At 44.3% G+C, this 14446-nt stretch overlaps 1 protein-coding gene across 1 annotated transcript in view; it reads right to left on the bottom strand.

The window, feature by feature from the left end:
- The window catches only part of LOC142765215 (uncharacterized), a 37045-nt gene extending 26548 nt beyond the window's left edge, over positions 1–10497 (bottom strand). Inside the window, exons 1-2 of the mRNA XM_075865854.1 lie at positions 10254–10497; positions 5647–5777 (exon numbers count right to left, since the gene is read on the bottom strand). Of these exons, the coding sequence (XP_075721969.1) occupies positions 5647–5777; positions 10254–10422 (300 nt within the window). The 5' untranslated portion in view covers positions 10423–10497. The remainder of the gene's footprint in view (positions 1–5646; positions 5778–10253) is intronic.
- Positions 10498–14446: the final 3949 nt, after the last annotated feature.

Raw genomic sequence — 14446 nt, 5'->3', positions numbered from 1 at the left:
AGAATTGAGAGCTGTCTTCAATTCGCTCGTGAGTGCGTCGTCTGGCCAGGAATGAACACACAATATTAACACTTGATCATCAGGTGTGAAATATGCTAAAGGTATGCACAAGCTCAGCAAACAGAAACTCTTTCACTCTATACAGAACCAAGCTCTCCATTGGAATGGGTTAGATCCAGAGGAATGGGTTAGAACAAGTGTCAATGAGTTGCCACACTAAAATCAGTGTGCCAACAGCTTCACAGTTACTGCAATCCGAAACAGTCAATGTGAGTGAAATAAGAATGTAGAAGAGGTGGAAAAGCACGGGCTATCGTCACAGACAAGCAAAGGATTCACCACGCCTCAGAAAGGGTGAGTGGATGTCCCAGTTCAACCAACGAAAACAGGAGCATGGGTCAAGCAAAGGCCCTTTGTCAGGCTTTCAGCCTTTTGCCTTCGCTTCATTTTCTGTACTGGCACAGAAAGAAACAAATAAAGAAAGAAAGAAAGACAATAATTAGGAAATTTATGACAGGTCGAATGAAGTTCAGATGGAAGACAGCATTCTGAGAAGGAACCGAGTACTCAACAGAGCAAGCCCTTCCTCAGAAAGGCATGTTGAAGTCAGTGAGCCAGAGACAGATCAACTGAAGCAGACTGGAATTTCTTCTGGACCTCAAAGAACCATACAGCCTCCAAAGAGGCTCCAAGATTTCACAGTTGGTTGAAGGATTGACTTCAGAAAGGGATGACTGTAACAAAAAAGATGCACAAATCCAGGAGCATACCGACTCTTTCGCAAGTGGGGGGGGGGGGGGCAAACCTAACTATATATATAAGTAAAATCAGGTTCTCTTCTCGATGTAGAAGAAACCACTTCTCTCCACTCGTCGCCCGAGGCGCACCACCCGCGGTGGTATAGCAAAGTGGGAGAAGAAACGTGCGCCGCTATCCCAAGGCCTGCTGGTCGCTTGACGATGAAGCAGAAGCAACGCTGAAGAAGTTCTAGATGGCTGAGAAAAACTTGTATTTACAGATTTTACAAAACAATGAACATCAATGTTACAAAAAAAGAAAAGAAAAACAACTTGGAAATGAACCGACTTCTGTAGGGCGACCCTACGGGGTTCGGCGAAGCCGATGGTGCCTAACACCGCAAGCTCGGTTCAGAATACTTGGCGGAGCCCCGGGGCCTCTTTTTATCCCTTCCTGGCGCTCCGCCCTTACAACATTCTCGGCACATAATCACCTGCTTGTCCTTGAATTGGACAGTACATTAGGTAGATAAAAAAAAAACCGTCACGAGGATGCCGCCTTTGTGCACGTGGGACCCATGCACTCCCCCCAAACAACACAACAACCAAAACGTAAATAAAACAAAACTAGAAAAAGCATAGAGGCCAGGGCCAGCTTCGCGGCGCACAATTATCTAGACAGAGCTAGCCCTACTCGGTATTGTGGCCGTAGGGCGACTTCCCTCTACCACGTCAATTTCTTGACGACGGGGCTATAATCCTCTTGCCTCTGTGCGCCGTAAGAGGAACCGCTCGCAGACCGCGCATGTTTCTACTTAGGAGCTCATTTGCCCGGATAAACGGGGACGCAGTCGAAGACATGCCCGATTCAACAATAGGCAACCTAGGCGTCGAACGGGCGGCCGTTACCATTTCCTGTGTCGCGAGCCCGCTTCTGAGAGCTACTGGACCAAAGCCGGACCGGCAGAAAAGGCCATCAGCGACTTCAGAGTTTTCACAACGCGCGCCGCCGATTCTGCAGGTGCGCAAACAGTACGTGGCCGGGCCATAAGCCGAACCGATGCGAGAAGTCGCCTCGGTGCGCGGGGTCTCGGAAGAGGCCCGTTGATGTGCCGACTGCCAGTGCCGAGAGGCAATTAGGGGGCCGTCACAATGACGGTTATAATCTCACCCCTTTTGTTGCCCCGGTTGGTTCCGTTTTCCTTGAGTTAATAGTAACTCGAAACGCTCGACCGTCTCTGGCGTTGAACAAAGCAGGGTAATATGCTCGCGCCGTGTGTCTGCGCTCGCGGCGAAACCGGTTGGTCGCGCTTCTACCGCTTGTCACTCAAGCAACGCTGGCTGCCCGCGGCTGACATGCCTTCCCAAGCTTACGCCGCAAAGCAAATAAAAGCAAACAAAAAATTACGGCGCTACTAATTCTTACTGCGGTCCTACAATATATATATATATATATATATATATATATATATATATATATATAGGAAAGAAGTAATAAAAGTTTATCCAATCCAATCCAATAGGAAAGAAGTGTATACCTAAGGGCTCCTTTTTCCGTGTTTTGACAGACTATTTAATGAGATCTAACAGACAATAATGCCAAGAAATGTATAGGGGAAGTTATTATGACCAATGTAATGTTAATAAGAAGAAAGAAAAGTGCGTGAAAAAATAACTTGCCATGAGCAGGAATCGAACCTACGACCTTCGAATAACGCGTTCAATGCTCTAGCCACTGAACTATCACGGCGGCCATCCCTCCAGCCACTTTATTGGGTTTGTATGTGAATTTAAACGTGGGAGTGTCAGTCAGCGCCATCTGTAGCCACAGCAGCGAGTGTAGAACACCCTTTTTATGAGCCTGTGCGGCGTCACGTAGCACGTGAACTTATTACGAGCGGGCAGTTGAATTATTGTCCCTTGTAATAAAACCTAACGGCACCAAGTCTGCCAGTACGAGACCCTCGTTGATGAATAAGGGAAAGAAGTGTATACCTAAGGGCTCGTATTTCCGTGTTTTGACACAATATTAATGAGATCTAACAGACAATAATGCCAAGGAATGTATAGGGGAAGTTATTAGAACCAATGTAATGTAAACAAGAAGAAAGAAAAGGGAGCGGAAAAATAACTTGCTGTATATATACCTATATGTGTATATATATATATATATATATATATATATATATATATATATATATATATACTCATCGCGTAGGGACCACGTATAAACGACCACGAAAAAAGTAAGAGAATAAAGTGTTTTCAATACGGCAGCATATTGTTTTCCATTGCTTCTTCGGCATTTAAAATTGTCTGTGTGCCATAAAATCGCCTGCCTCTTACATGACGTCAGGAATCTGTGAAATATTGCGGTGTTTATTATAATGCATGCACATAAAATAGGGCATTAACATACTGAACAATACCTAATGCTTTTTGGGGTAGTCGGAGAGCATATTCTTTTAAATAATATTCAAGTAAAGTAGCCGCTGGTCACATTATCAACGGTTATTGATAGCAGCTTCTGAGATGAAATAACATGAGCGTAATAAAATATTTTCACTTGCAGCATCAAGGCGTTTAGTAGTTTGTGCGCGCACACATCTCTGTGAGCTCGTTCTTGCTGAGAGAGAGAGAGGAAAAGAGAGAAATAAGCAGCGCTGCACGTGTGTGCACATGCTTCTTTGCTGTTCAAGTTGTAATATGAGCTGCAAAAGACCATTTGAATTGAATGAAAACCTGCTAGCCCGACTCTCATTTAAGCCTCCATAGTGCTAAAAACCATACTTTTTCACCTTTTCCTTGGCCCGGTGGCTCAAGTTAATGGACAAGCCTAAAAGCTGAGATTCCCACTGAGCTCGAGTCCACTGCTTTGTTCGTCGCCACTCTCCAAGCTGCCACCATCGCTCCAAGTTACCAGAAGTAAGGCTGATCAGGTTTATCGGAGACTAATGCAGAAACCCCTTTTTGGTGCTTTCAGATAATACTAGAGCATTAAAAAATATTTGTAACATTAATCAACTCACAGCAGCTTTGACAAAGCAGCGTTGATGATATCTATTTCCGATCAAAGAAAATAATTTTTCTGAAGAAGCAGATGATTTCACCAGTCTATAAAAAGTTTGCCCGTTCGCATTCGTAACTGCATCAGGCAGTCGCAGCAGAACGAAAGCGTGGACAAGGTATGCAATGTTATCGGGCCCCTGTTCAGCGCTGGCCTGCTCTGCAATGCTACAGCACAAGGCACAAAAGTGCCGCTTAGGCACTTTTGTGCCTTGTGCTCTTGTGCTTTTGTGCCTTGTGCTTTTGTGCCTTATAGGCTCTTGCGGCAGCCCGCACTGCAAGAGCCTATAAGGAAAATCGTCACAACTACAATGTTAGAGAAATTTCACTGTATTGTAATATTCCCTCGTAATAACATAATTCAGTGAATACTGTGGCGAAGGAGAACTTCGCCTCAATTGTTGCTTTCCCCGGCGTGCAGCGAACAGTCACCACTGACGAAAGTGGGGTAGCTCGCACCCCCCTGGTCCTCCCTGGCTAGTACACCTATGCACAGATGACACAACCATCATTTGCAGCGTTCTACAAAAGCCACGTGCTTCTTTGGAATTTTCCACTTCCTCCTTCTCTGAGAAAGCACTGGGTTCAGGGTTGGTGGTATTGATACATAACATTTGTAAGCGCTAAATGCTTGTATGTAAGACGAGCGAACCGCTTTTTCTGTGTCCTTCACTCATGCCACGTACGTTCATTTAGCGCTTACAAAAGTTACAGATCCCTCTTCTTTGTTCATTTACACCTCCTCCTCCTTTCTGAGCTCATGAAGTATAAAGTGTCTGCCCCTCCGACTCTGCACATAGGCCGCTCCCCCACCTGAATCTTCATTATGCATTCCTGCCTTTATGTACCCCTACCTATTCTTGTACTTCAACACTTATTCAACTCGGCGAACTTCCATTAAAGAGACCCTGAAACAGTTTTTGAAAGTTTTGTCAGCGTTTCAGTTAGAGCATCGTGAAACCATTCGCACCATAAATTGAATCACACGCAGTATACCAATGCCACTACAGACAATTAACTCTCATGAGTGTGCTCGTCATTTTGAGCTTTTACCAGTCTAGACCTTTGAGATGGCACACCGCCAGATTGCGTGCCGTCTCCGAGGCCATCATGCAGTGCACCTGGCAGCACGCACGTCGTCTGGCGACAGAAACAAAGACCATGAAGTCAGTGGTTGATATCCGCTCTGACAGGTGCTACTCTACCAGTCGATCTTACTTCTGCACATTCTACAGCCCATGACAGCCAATCAGATAAGCAACCATGTTGTTGTGGCTGCTGACGTGCTCTGGGAAGAGCATGTTGCTCAATGAATGGGCAGTTTAAAAGGCATTTAAAAGGCGGCGGCGGCGCCTGCTGTGCACAGAAAGTGCACAGCAGGCCCTATGCACAGAAAGCGCTGTGCACTAATTCTGTGCACTTTCTGTGCACCGATTCTGTGCAGAAATCTAGGAATTTCACTTCTGATCCCAACCTCTTCTCTCAAGTTTTTCCCATCAATATAATATGTGATTACGAAGCATACTATAGTGTATATTTACAGATTAATTTTTGTCACTTCAGTTTCTTGAGCTATCCAGTCAAAGGCAGGAAACGTGGCATTCACAGTAGCTGGTAGGCAAGTGCTTGACTCACACCTAGAAGTCAACCCAACATCTTACAGAATTGAGAAATACTTTCAGGTACAGTTCAATGCACTGAAGATAAGCTTGTTTTTAAATTCCCTAACAACTGTGTCATAAAATTAGACAAAAGAAAATAAATAAATAAAGACCAGGGCCAGTGAAAAGCAAGCAGGCACATAAAACAGACTTGATTCAGACGGGGCAGCACAAAGGATTACCTGCATCCTCTGCTGCTGCTGCTGTTGTTGGCGCAGGAAACTGCCTTGGCGCATGGCCTGCAGCTCAGAGGCAGTGAGACTGCGGGCCGGTTGAGCGCTGGTCAACCCTTGAGCTGCCGCCACTTGGCTCACTGCACAGAACAAAAAAAAGCAATGACCAAGACCTTGCAACCTTCTTAGTATCTAAACAAGTAATGCACACTTGGGTGTAACTGCCCAAGCACAACACTTGCAAAAATTAGGAAGGGAAACACACGTGTACTAGTGGCATCAAGAGAAACGCTAGCAGCAACAAATATTAGCAATGATATAGTTCTTGCTGACAGGTCATCAACAGTAAAAGGCAACTTAGCACAAGCTTACCACCGCATATCATCCACAGACAAATGGATTGACCGAGCGTCTGAACCGAACGCTGACCCAGATGCTGTCTATGTACGTTTCATTAGATCACCGTGACTGGGACAAAGCACTCCCCTTTTTCGCCTTTGCGTACAACTCTTCACGACACGACACAGCTAGTTATTCTCTGTTTTACTTGCTATTTGGCCGAGACCCAGCGTTGCCATTTGACACTCTCCTTTCTTCGGCTGCCCCCTTGTCTGCTGAGTACACCAGCGATGTCGTTTCTCGAGCCCATGCAGCCCGTCAGCTTGCCCATGATCGGCTGCACTTGTCGCAAGAGCACCAAAAAAAAATCCGTTATAACAGTCGCCACCAAAGCGTGCACTTCTCGCCGGGGTCTCTGGTACTTCTCTGGGCACCAAACTGCCAAGTCGGCTTATCAGAGAAGCTACTACCACACTACCGTGGCCCCTACAAAGTCTTACGACAACTCAGTGATGTGAGCTATGAGATCGCACCCCTAAACAATGTCTCTTCGACCCCCTCACTCCAGACGGACGTTGTCCACGTTTCCAGACTCAAACAGTATCACCCTGCTAGTTCGTCACCGCCGTACCCAGCGCCATGATGGCACTTTCGCCGCAGGGGAGTGATGTTACAGTGCATCATCGACAGGAACAAGTGTGGCACTTTGCGAAGACGACAAAGACGCCTGTGCATTTAGACGCTTGCGCGAGAGGCAACTCAGCCATCTTGTTCGGCTGCCGATTCTCTGTGGACGCTCTACTATAAGTCTAGATCTCGCCCCGTCACAATATCATGGATGGTAGCACTGTGAGAGAGAAACTTTTCATTATGTTCTTGTTCTTACAAGGTGATAATGGTGACCTGCATGGGTATGCAGAGAGCTTTTCATTATTTCAGCTTCATTTTTGTCTTTAAAAAGATATGACAACTACCGCAGTGGGATGGCACAGTGCTTATTAACTGGACGTGCACATGTGTTAACGGTCATGACTGGACGGTGCAGCGCACACTATGATGTTGATGCTCGCCACTGTTCTGTGCTTTATTTTATGCTTTTATTCATTATATTCAGCCTGCCCACACCCAACGGAAGACAAAGGCATCTCCCACGTCCCACCAGTTGACTCAGTCCTGTGCTTGCTGCTGCCGCTTTGCACCCGCAAACTTTCTAATCTCGTCTGCCCACTTTATGCTGTTATTACAGGCAAAGAAACCATGCACATACTTGCGAAATTCCGCATTTTGTGTTACGACTTTTCATTCCATCGAAATCGCGCTGCATGGTGCCTAGGTGCGAAGAGCCATCAACAAGACACATTCACAGCACTCCTGAAGCACACCGCAATTTCTGATCATAGTGACTGATTTAGCAAGTGGTTATGCAGAGACGTCCTGAAGAACCGAACAGTCGAGGAGTTCTTTTAAAAAGGGGCCAAATCCAGAATCAAAAATAGCTCAAATAAGAATGTACTGGCACATACATACTAGTATACCTTTTTCTAAAACAGTAATAATAAATGAGTAATTATTAAAAATGTAATATTACTGTTTTATAGCTAAATTAAGAACATGTATGTGCCAATAGAGCCTTATTCGAGCTATCGTATTTATTCAAATCTAGGCTGACCCCGATTCTAAGTCGACCCCCCCAAAAGTCCAAAGCCTGAAAAAAAAAAAAACTCACCTCGAATGTAGGCCAAACGAAACTGCAAGGAAGCGTTCACATAGAGAAAACATTTATTGAACATGAAGATGAAACAAAGCAATTAGTTCATGATGCAAATACGTCAAGAAATGTACAGCCACTATTCCTGTTGCGTGTGTATCTTTGTCACCGTTTTTTTGCACTGTTTGTAGTTGCATCAGAAATATGCCACACTTATTCCAAGTTGTCGTCGCTGCTTCCCTCGTCAGTGACTTCTTTGTCCCTGTCTTCAAACAGTGCCCGATCCTCGGTGCCATCAAGCGCAATGGATATGCCCTACTTCTCAAAAGAGCACACAATCAACGTTCCCAGGTTGTCGTCTCACGCTGCAGCCCCTTCGGCGACGCTCTACTCCAAAGTCTCGCGCGGCTTGAACGTTTGACAATGACTTCGTGGATAGGACAATGTTCCTTTTATAAGCGGTACTCTAATGACCCTGCCTGTTTGGTGCCATTGAGCTGCACCACAAACAGACCACTTGAAGTGTGACTCGAAATGACCAACGCTCGCCTCAACACTCGCCACAATGATCAAAATGGTGGCCTCACGTGAGTACTTAAGCCAGGTGTTGGCTTGGCTACTAACAGCTACATTGGAATCTAAGTGGCACTAGTTATGCACCGTCTTTCTCAGTAAAAAATGGCGCATTTTTCAAACCCTCGAATCTAAGGAGACCCTGGAGTTTGATAGAAATAAATTTTAAAAAAGAAACTATGAGCCTAGATTTTAATAAATACTGTAGTTTCAGTGCTAGATTTGGCCCATTTAAAAAAAACTATGTTGCACCATATTAGGTGTTGTTCTCCCAATAAAACAAAAATCACTTTATTCCTTCATTATAATAGAGCGTGAAAAAAAACCGAGAGAACTTACTAAGGCACAAACAAGACATTTAAAAGAAAGTTTTATTCCTTTAAAGTGCATGATGCCAAAAACATCTATATAATATACAGTAAAACCTTGTTAATTCAAAGTCACTGGGACTGTGAGAAGTTTTCGTACTAGGTGGGTTTTCGAATTACCAGAACATACAAAAAGTGAAATTCAAGAAACTTGAAATCCTTCAAATTAATCAGGGCTGGTCATTTGCTGTGCCGGCTAGTTTCTGGCTCCAAGGGTCATGTTTTCCAGCAATACCTGGTCACAGTTTTGCCGCAAACAAAGGGGAATTCCGAGTCTAACTGCTGTCACCGAAAAAAAAAAAAAAAAAAAAACGTGACCAACTAAAACGCACACCTGCAAAAAACAAGACATTTTCACTGCAACACAGTAGTGACCTGCGGGCAGCTTGTCGCCTGCTCCTGGCTGCGTCAACACTTAGAAAAGGTGTCATGCATTAGCACGTCCTCCGTGTCTTTGTCCTAGAAGAAACTAAGGTTCCTCGAAGGTTTTGGTGCGCGGCAGTAGTTATATTACTTTTACTTTTCTGTTTCGTTTCCTTATAGACTTTTCTTTGCCTTTTTCTGTGCTTTTTTTCTTTTACTCATGTTTTGCTCTTTGTGCAGTATGGTTTTTGTCACATGGTTACTGTCTCCTCTATACATTTTCGTGCTCCGAGCAGTAAACTCAGTTGGAAGTTAGCGCTCATGTCCTTCATTTCCTTCTTGTCTCTGTGTCGTCGCTTTGTTCTCACGCTATAACTATCGTCATGCGTTAACTTGTCATCATGCGACCATTCACCTATTCTTTGTCGTAAAACACAGAATTTAATAATAGACAGAGTGACGAAATTCTTCATGTGTTTTCGTTGGAAAGCATCACCATTGAAGCTTTCGACTCGAGTTTTCGAAGTAGGCGTTTCAGGCAAGAATTCTGCCCGCTGTGCAAGCGCACGAATCGCTAGAGCAATCGGCACTCGGAGATTCGCACACACATCGCGAATTTAACCAGACTGTCCTTCATTATTTCTTTAAATTCCCAAAACTAAGGGATAAATCGTGACGCGCTGACGTCGCGAGAAGCATGAAACGTGCTGCCCGCACGTTACTTCTGTATTGCAAGGAAGCACGTGCTGTTCTCCACAGGCGCACATTTTAGCTGATCACGAGACCATTTTTTTATATAGAATTTTATTTTTCGTGCCGGAAATAGCGAGGCAGAGGTGCTTCACCTTACCACTCATTGGTATTGCTAAAAGACATTGCCTAGTGGCTCTTAAGATTAAGAGCCGTCATTTCCGCGTATCTGCAACGAAATCGGTATTGGGAATTGGCACACTGCACCCAACCCAAAGTCTTTGAATTGAACGGACTTGTGCTGACCGACGCTTCAAATTATCCACTCAAAAGCACATTGCGAGATACGGGACTGCGAAAATACTACGAATTAAGTGGGATCTCAAAATAACCGAGTTCGAATTAACGAGGCTTCACTAGACATCTTGCCCGAGAGTTGCGGGCAGTCCTGCGGAACTGTCTCAACTATTTTGCACGTTTGAATTATTAGCGTCCGAATGATCCATCGGCAACAGTAAAAGCTAGTGCTATGATAAAGTCAGACACGTAGAACATGAGCGAGAACAGTTGCTTACCGGCCGCTACAGTGGAGATCCTCTGCGGAACAGGCTGCAACTGTGCAGAGCCGAGGTTGGTGACCGAGACCATGGCGGGAGTACTGCCACCTGCAGTTGTGATTGCACTGCTCACCGGCAGCCCACGAACTTGGCCCGTTGCCACGGCCACCATTTCCTGCACCGTCATGGTGGTGGTGGCTGTGACGACTGGTGGCTGCGGTCACTGCGGTCGTAGAGCGGCTGTACTCAGAGTGGCCACTGCCGTGACCTGTTTTTGAAAGAGAGCATTGTCACAGCACCTTTCAACTTTCCATACCTATGTGCAATTTATCAAATTAGTTAAATTTATCACGAACGGGTGGCCTGGTTGCGTGGTCACAAATTTTCGCCTGGTTAAACTGGACAGGTCGTGCTATCTATCAAGGCTCAGTTGAACCAAGCAAGCCTGTGATCTCGGAGGCCATAGCAGAAAATTGTTCAATGGCCGTTGTTGCTGCTGTGGCTCCCGCTACTTTCGCTTTACTGCTACTAGTGTAGGCAGCCACGCAGTAAAGCCGGGCAACGCTATACACTTCAGTGACGTGAAAGTGTCAGCTTTGAGGTGGGTAATTTGAAGCACGCTAATGAGATGCAGGCCACTGAAACGTGATTTAATTATAAAATTAGCATTTCCTTGGCACAAAAGCAACGTTATGAGGTTTGTGGAACGCTATTTCAGCAAGCAACATCAACTTAATATACCTTTAGTGTCCCTTATTGTGATCTGGAACTTCCACTGGTATTTCAGTTGTTGCAACTGAATAGAATGTGGCTCCGATTCTGACAAGGCCACGGTACTCTGGCCAGTTGTGACCTTGCATGAGCCTCACGAGGTGACTACCCATTCCCCCCTCCCCCATATTTCAGGAAAGTCAACTTACTGGAACCTTGGTGAGCGCAAACGTTGGCGCAGCACTAACGACACCTCCTGCGGCGGCCGTCGTGGCTGTGACAGCAGTGCTGACCAGAATTCCGCTGGATTTGGCCAATGCCACAGTGGTGACATTCTGAAACAGAGCGAGAGGGAGCACCACATTTACTCGAATGCAACGCGCGTTTTTATCTAGAGTTTTGCTACCTGATTTCAACCCTCTCATTACAATCGAATACCTAAATTCGAGTCGTCTAAAAGAGTGCAATAATGCACATATTTCCTTCATTTTAGTTTCATTTCTTCCTTCCTGGAGGTCACTTTTCGCATTAAAATCATTCTCACTTTACAATAGAGTAAATATAATATGTATAAGCACTTCATATTAATTTCTTATATGCAGTTATTATTACAGTATCTACTTAGACAGCTTCTAATGAAGAATTGTTTGAGCATTTTGAGTATTCAAATGAATATCAGAGTATTTTGGTGCACATCGACACTAGTTTAATTAATTATACATAAACGAATAGACATACAGTAAAACCTCGATAATTCAAAAACACTTGGGCCCACAAGAAATCTTCGAATTAAGCAGGTTTTCGAATTAACAGAACGTACAAAAAGTGGAATGCAAGGAACTTGGAACTATTCAAAGTATCTAGTGCTCGTCGTTTGCTGTGCCGGCTAGCTTGCGGCTTCAAGGGTTATGTTTTCCAGCAATACCTGTGTGAAGAAGAAAACGCATCGTTGGCAAGCAACATCGCCACCGCTTGTGTACTGGGTGCTGGGCTTCTCTCGCCGGGCTCGTACTGATCATCGCCAGCATCTGCTTGACCGTTGCTCTGTCCCCATCGTGTTTTTATCGTAGGGCCACCGTCGCAACAGTCGCCAATAAACCCCTTATTAATTGGTGGAGGTGCGGGACGTAGCATCCTTCATCGCTTCATACTACGACATGGTGCACCTCGAGAACTACTAAGCGACCGAGGTCGAGCCTTCCTAAGTTCCTATCAGAAGTCGTCACGTCTCTGCTTTTTGAATGCCTGTTGTTCATCGCAAGACCACGGCATACCACCCGCAGACTAACGGGCTCACGGAAAGATTTAACCGCACCCTTGGCAATATGCTCGCCATGTATGTGACATCCGATCATACTAACTGGGATCGCATTCTTCCATTCATCGCGTTCGCATATAACACCGCGGCACCTGTTCTTAATTTTACCGCGAACATAGAGGAACAGTGGGCTCCGCTACTGCCACAAGGAAGAAAAAAAAAAAAAAAACCGCTGTCGTGATCGCCTGAAACATGCGCCCGCAGAAAAGATTACATCTTCACTGCAACACAGTAGTGACACGCGGGCAGCATGTCGCCTACTCATCGCTGCATCAGCACGTCATGATGCGACCTGTCGCACATTATTTCTGTTCTGACTAGGAATTCAATAATGGTCAGTGTAGCGAAGCTCGTGATGTGTTTTGGCTGGAAAAAATATTTGAAACTTTTGAATTTAGTTTTCGAAGCAGGTGTTGCTGGCAAGAACTTTTGCCAGCAATGCAGAGGTGCAAATTGCTAAAGCAACCGGCAATCGGAGGTTCGTATACATTGTGATTTCCGCCAAACTGTCCTTTATTAGTTTTTTTACAACCCCAGAAAGAATAGGTAAACCATGACCTGCTGACGTTGCGAGAAACATGCAACAAACTGCCCGCGTGTCACCGCTGTGTTGCAGTGAAGCACGTCTTGTTTTCCGCAAGCGCATGTTTCGATTGACAAAGCGGCCGTTTTTCTTTTTCTTTTTTTTTGTGCTAGAAGTAGCGAGGCTGGGATGCTTCAGCTGCCACTTATTAGTATCGATATGTTACATTGCCTTGTGGCTATTACGGGCCGTCGTTTCTGCGGATTTGCGGCGAAATCGGGATCCGGAACTGTTACATGACACCCAAAGTTTTCGAATTAACTGGACTGGTGCCGGCCGCCACTTCAAATTATCCCCTCAAGCTTATGTTGCAAAATACGAGACCACAGAAATCCCTTGAATTGAGCGGAATTTCGAAATGACCGAGTTTAAAATAATGAGGTTTTACTGTATATTTACCACACGTAACACCCCAAAAAAATTGTTTCACTGCAGCATGCAAATGTTATGCCGTGAAACCACCTTTAAAACTTTTCACATTGCAGTGAAGCTTTACGTTAAGGTTGAAGTGTACATATTGCCTGTACATTGATTATTCAAAGTTTACAAGCATGTTAAGAAGGCTTATATGAGCCAACCATAAAAAATTTCAAAACTTGACATTTTACAGCTTATAACTTGGGTCCTAATGCTGCTTATAATAAATACGATTTAACGGATTCTGCTAGGAGTTACTAAATAAAGCTGGTCTACTAACACTACAAAGTCGGGCAAAAATAGCAAGATTGAAATTTTTCTTTCAATGAATTCGTGGGGACATAAACATCAACAGGTCAAAACTAATAATCTGTTTCAGTAGTTCAAAATTGACATGTTACAGGCACTCGCAAATGCTTAATGAATACACTTCTAAATCTAGTCGCTATAAATATTCATATTTCTCACAAACCATAATAGAGTGGAGCCGATTGAGTGCTACTTCTACTAACGCCTCATTGTTACTTGTGTTCTTATAGATGATAGAAGCGAGTGTACATGCTGTGCAGTTTTTGTGAACATAATTATTGTTTGTTATTTTCTGCCTTTCTGTATTATGTGTACCCTTGTATTGTGTATGCACTCGTATCATGTATGCCCTCACTGCAATGGTCTCCTTGCGGGATCGGCAGTATTGCTAAATAAAGTAAAGATATATTGTCCCTATTTTAATTTGTTGCCACTTCACTTCAAACCAAAAACATTACACTCTCACAGGCTTAGTTCCAATTCGTAAATATATTGTGCAAGTTAGTTGGGTCATGACAGAAAATGCTCATTTTTATTTGTGTGATAAAAACTATTCGAACTATTCAAAATTATGTCAAGCCTTTCTCACTACTTGAAGAGCAGTAGACACTCCATCTAGCGACTACCTCTGTTGAATCATATTTTTAACAATATTTGAGGCTCATTTCCATGTTCAAAATGAGTTATTGCAGCATTAAACCCTTGGCAGGCAACAAAATCAGCAAGATATTCTTTAATTGCACAAAGAAGACAAGAAATAAGCAGGAACACAGATGCACATAGGCGTGTTTATAGACGTACAGTCGAAACCGGCGATAACGAAATCTGCAGCAAACAAAATTCTCACCGCAACAAAATATTTTTGGAGCATCA

The sequence above is a fragment of the Rhipicephalus microplus genome, chromosome 6 (genome assembly GCF_043290135.1).
Source record: "Rhipicephalus microplus isolate Deutch F79 chromosome 6, USDA_Rmic, whole genome shotgun sequence".
Lineage (NCBI taxonomy): Eukaryota > Metazoa > Arthropoda > Arachnida > Ixodida > Ixodidae > Rhipicephalus > Rhipicephalus microplus.
The sequence above is the reverse complement of the archived record's forward strand: the minus strand, read 5'-3'. Positions and strand labels throughout refer to the sequence as shown.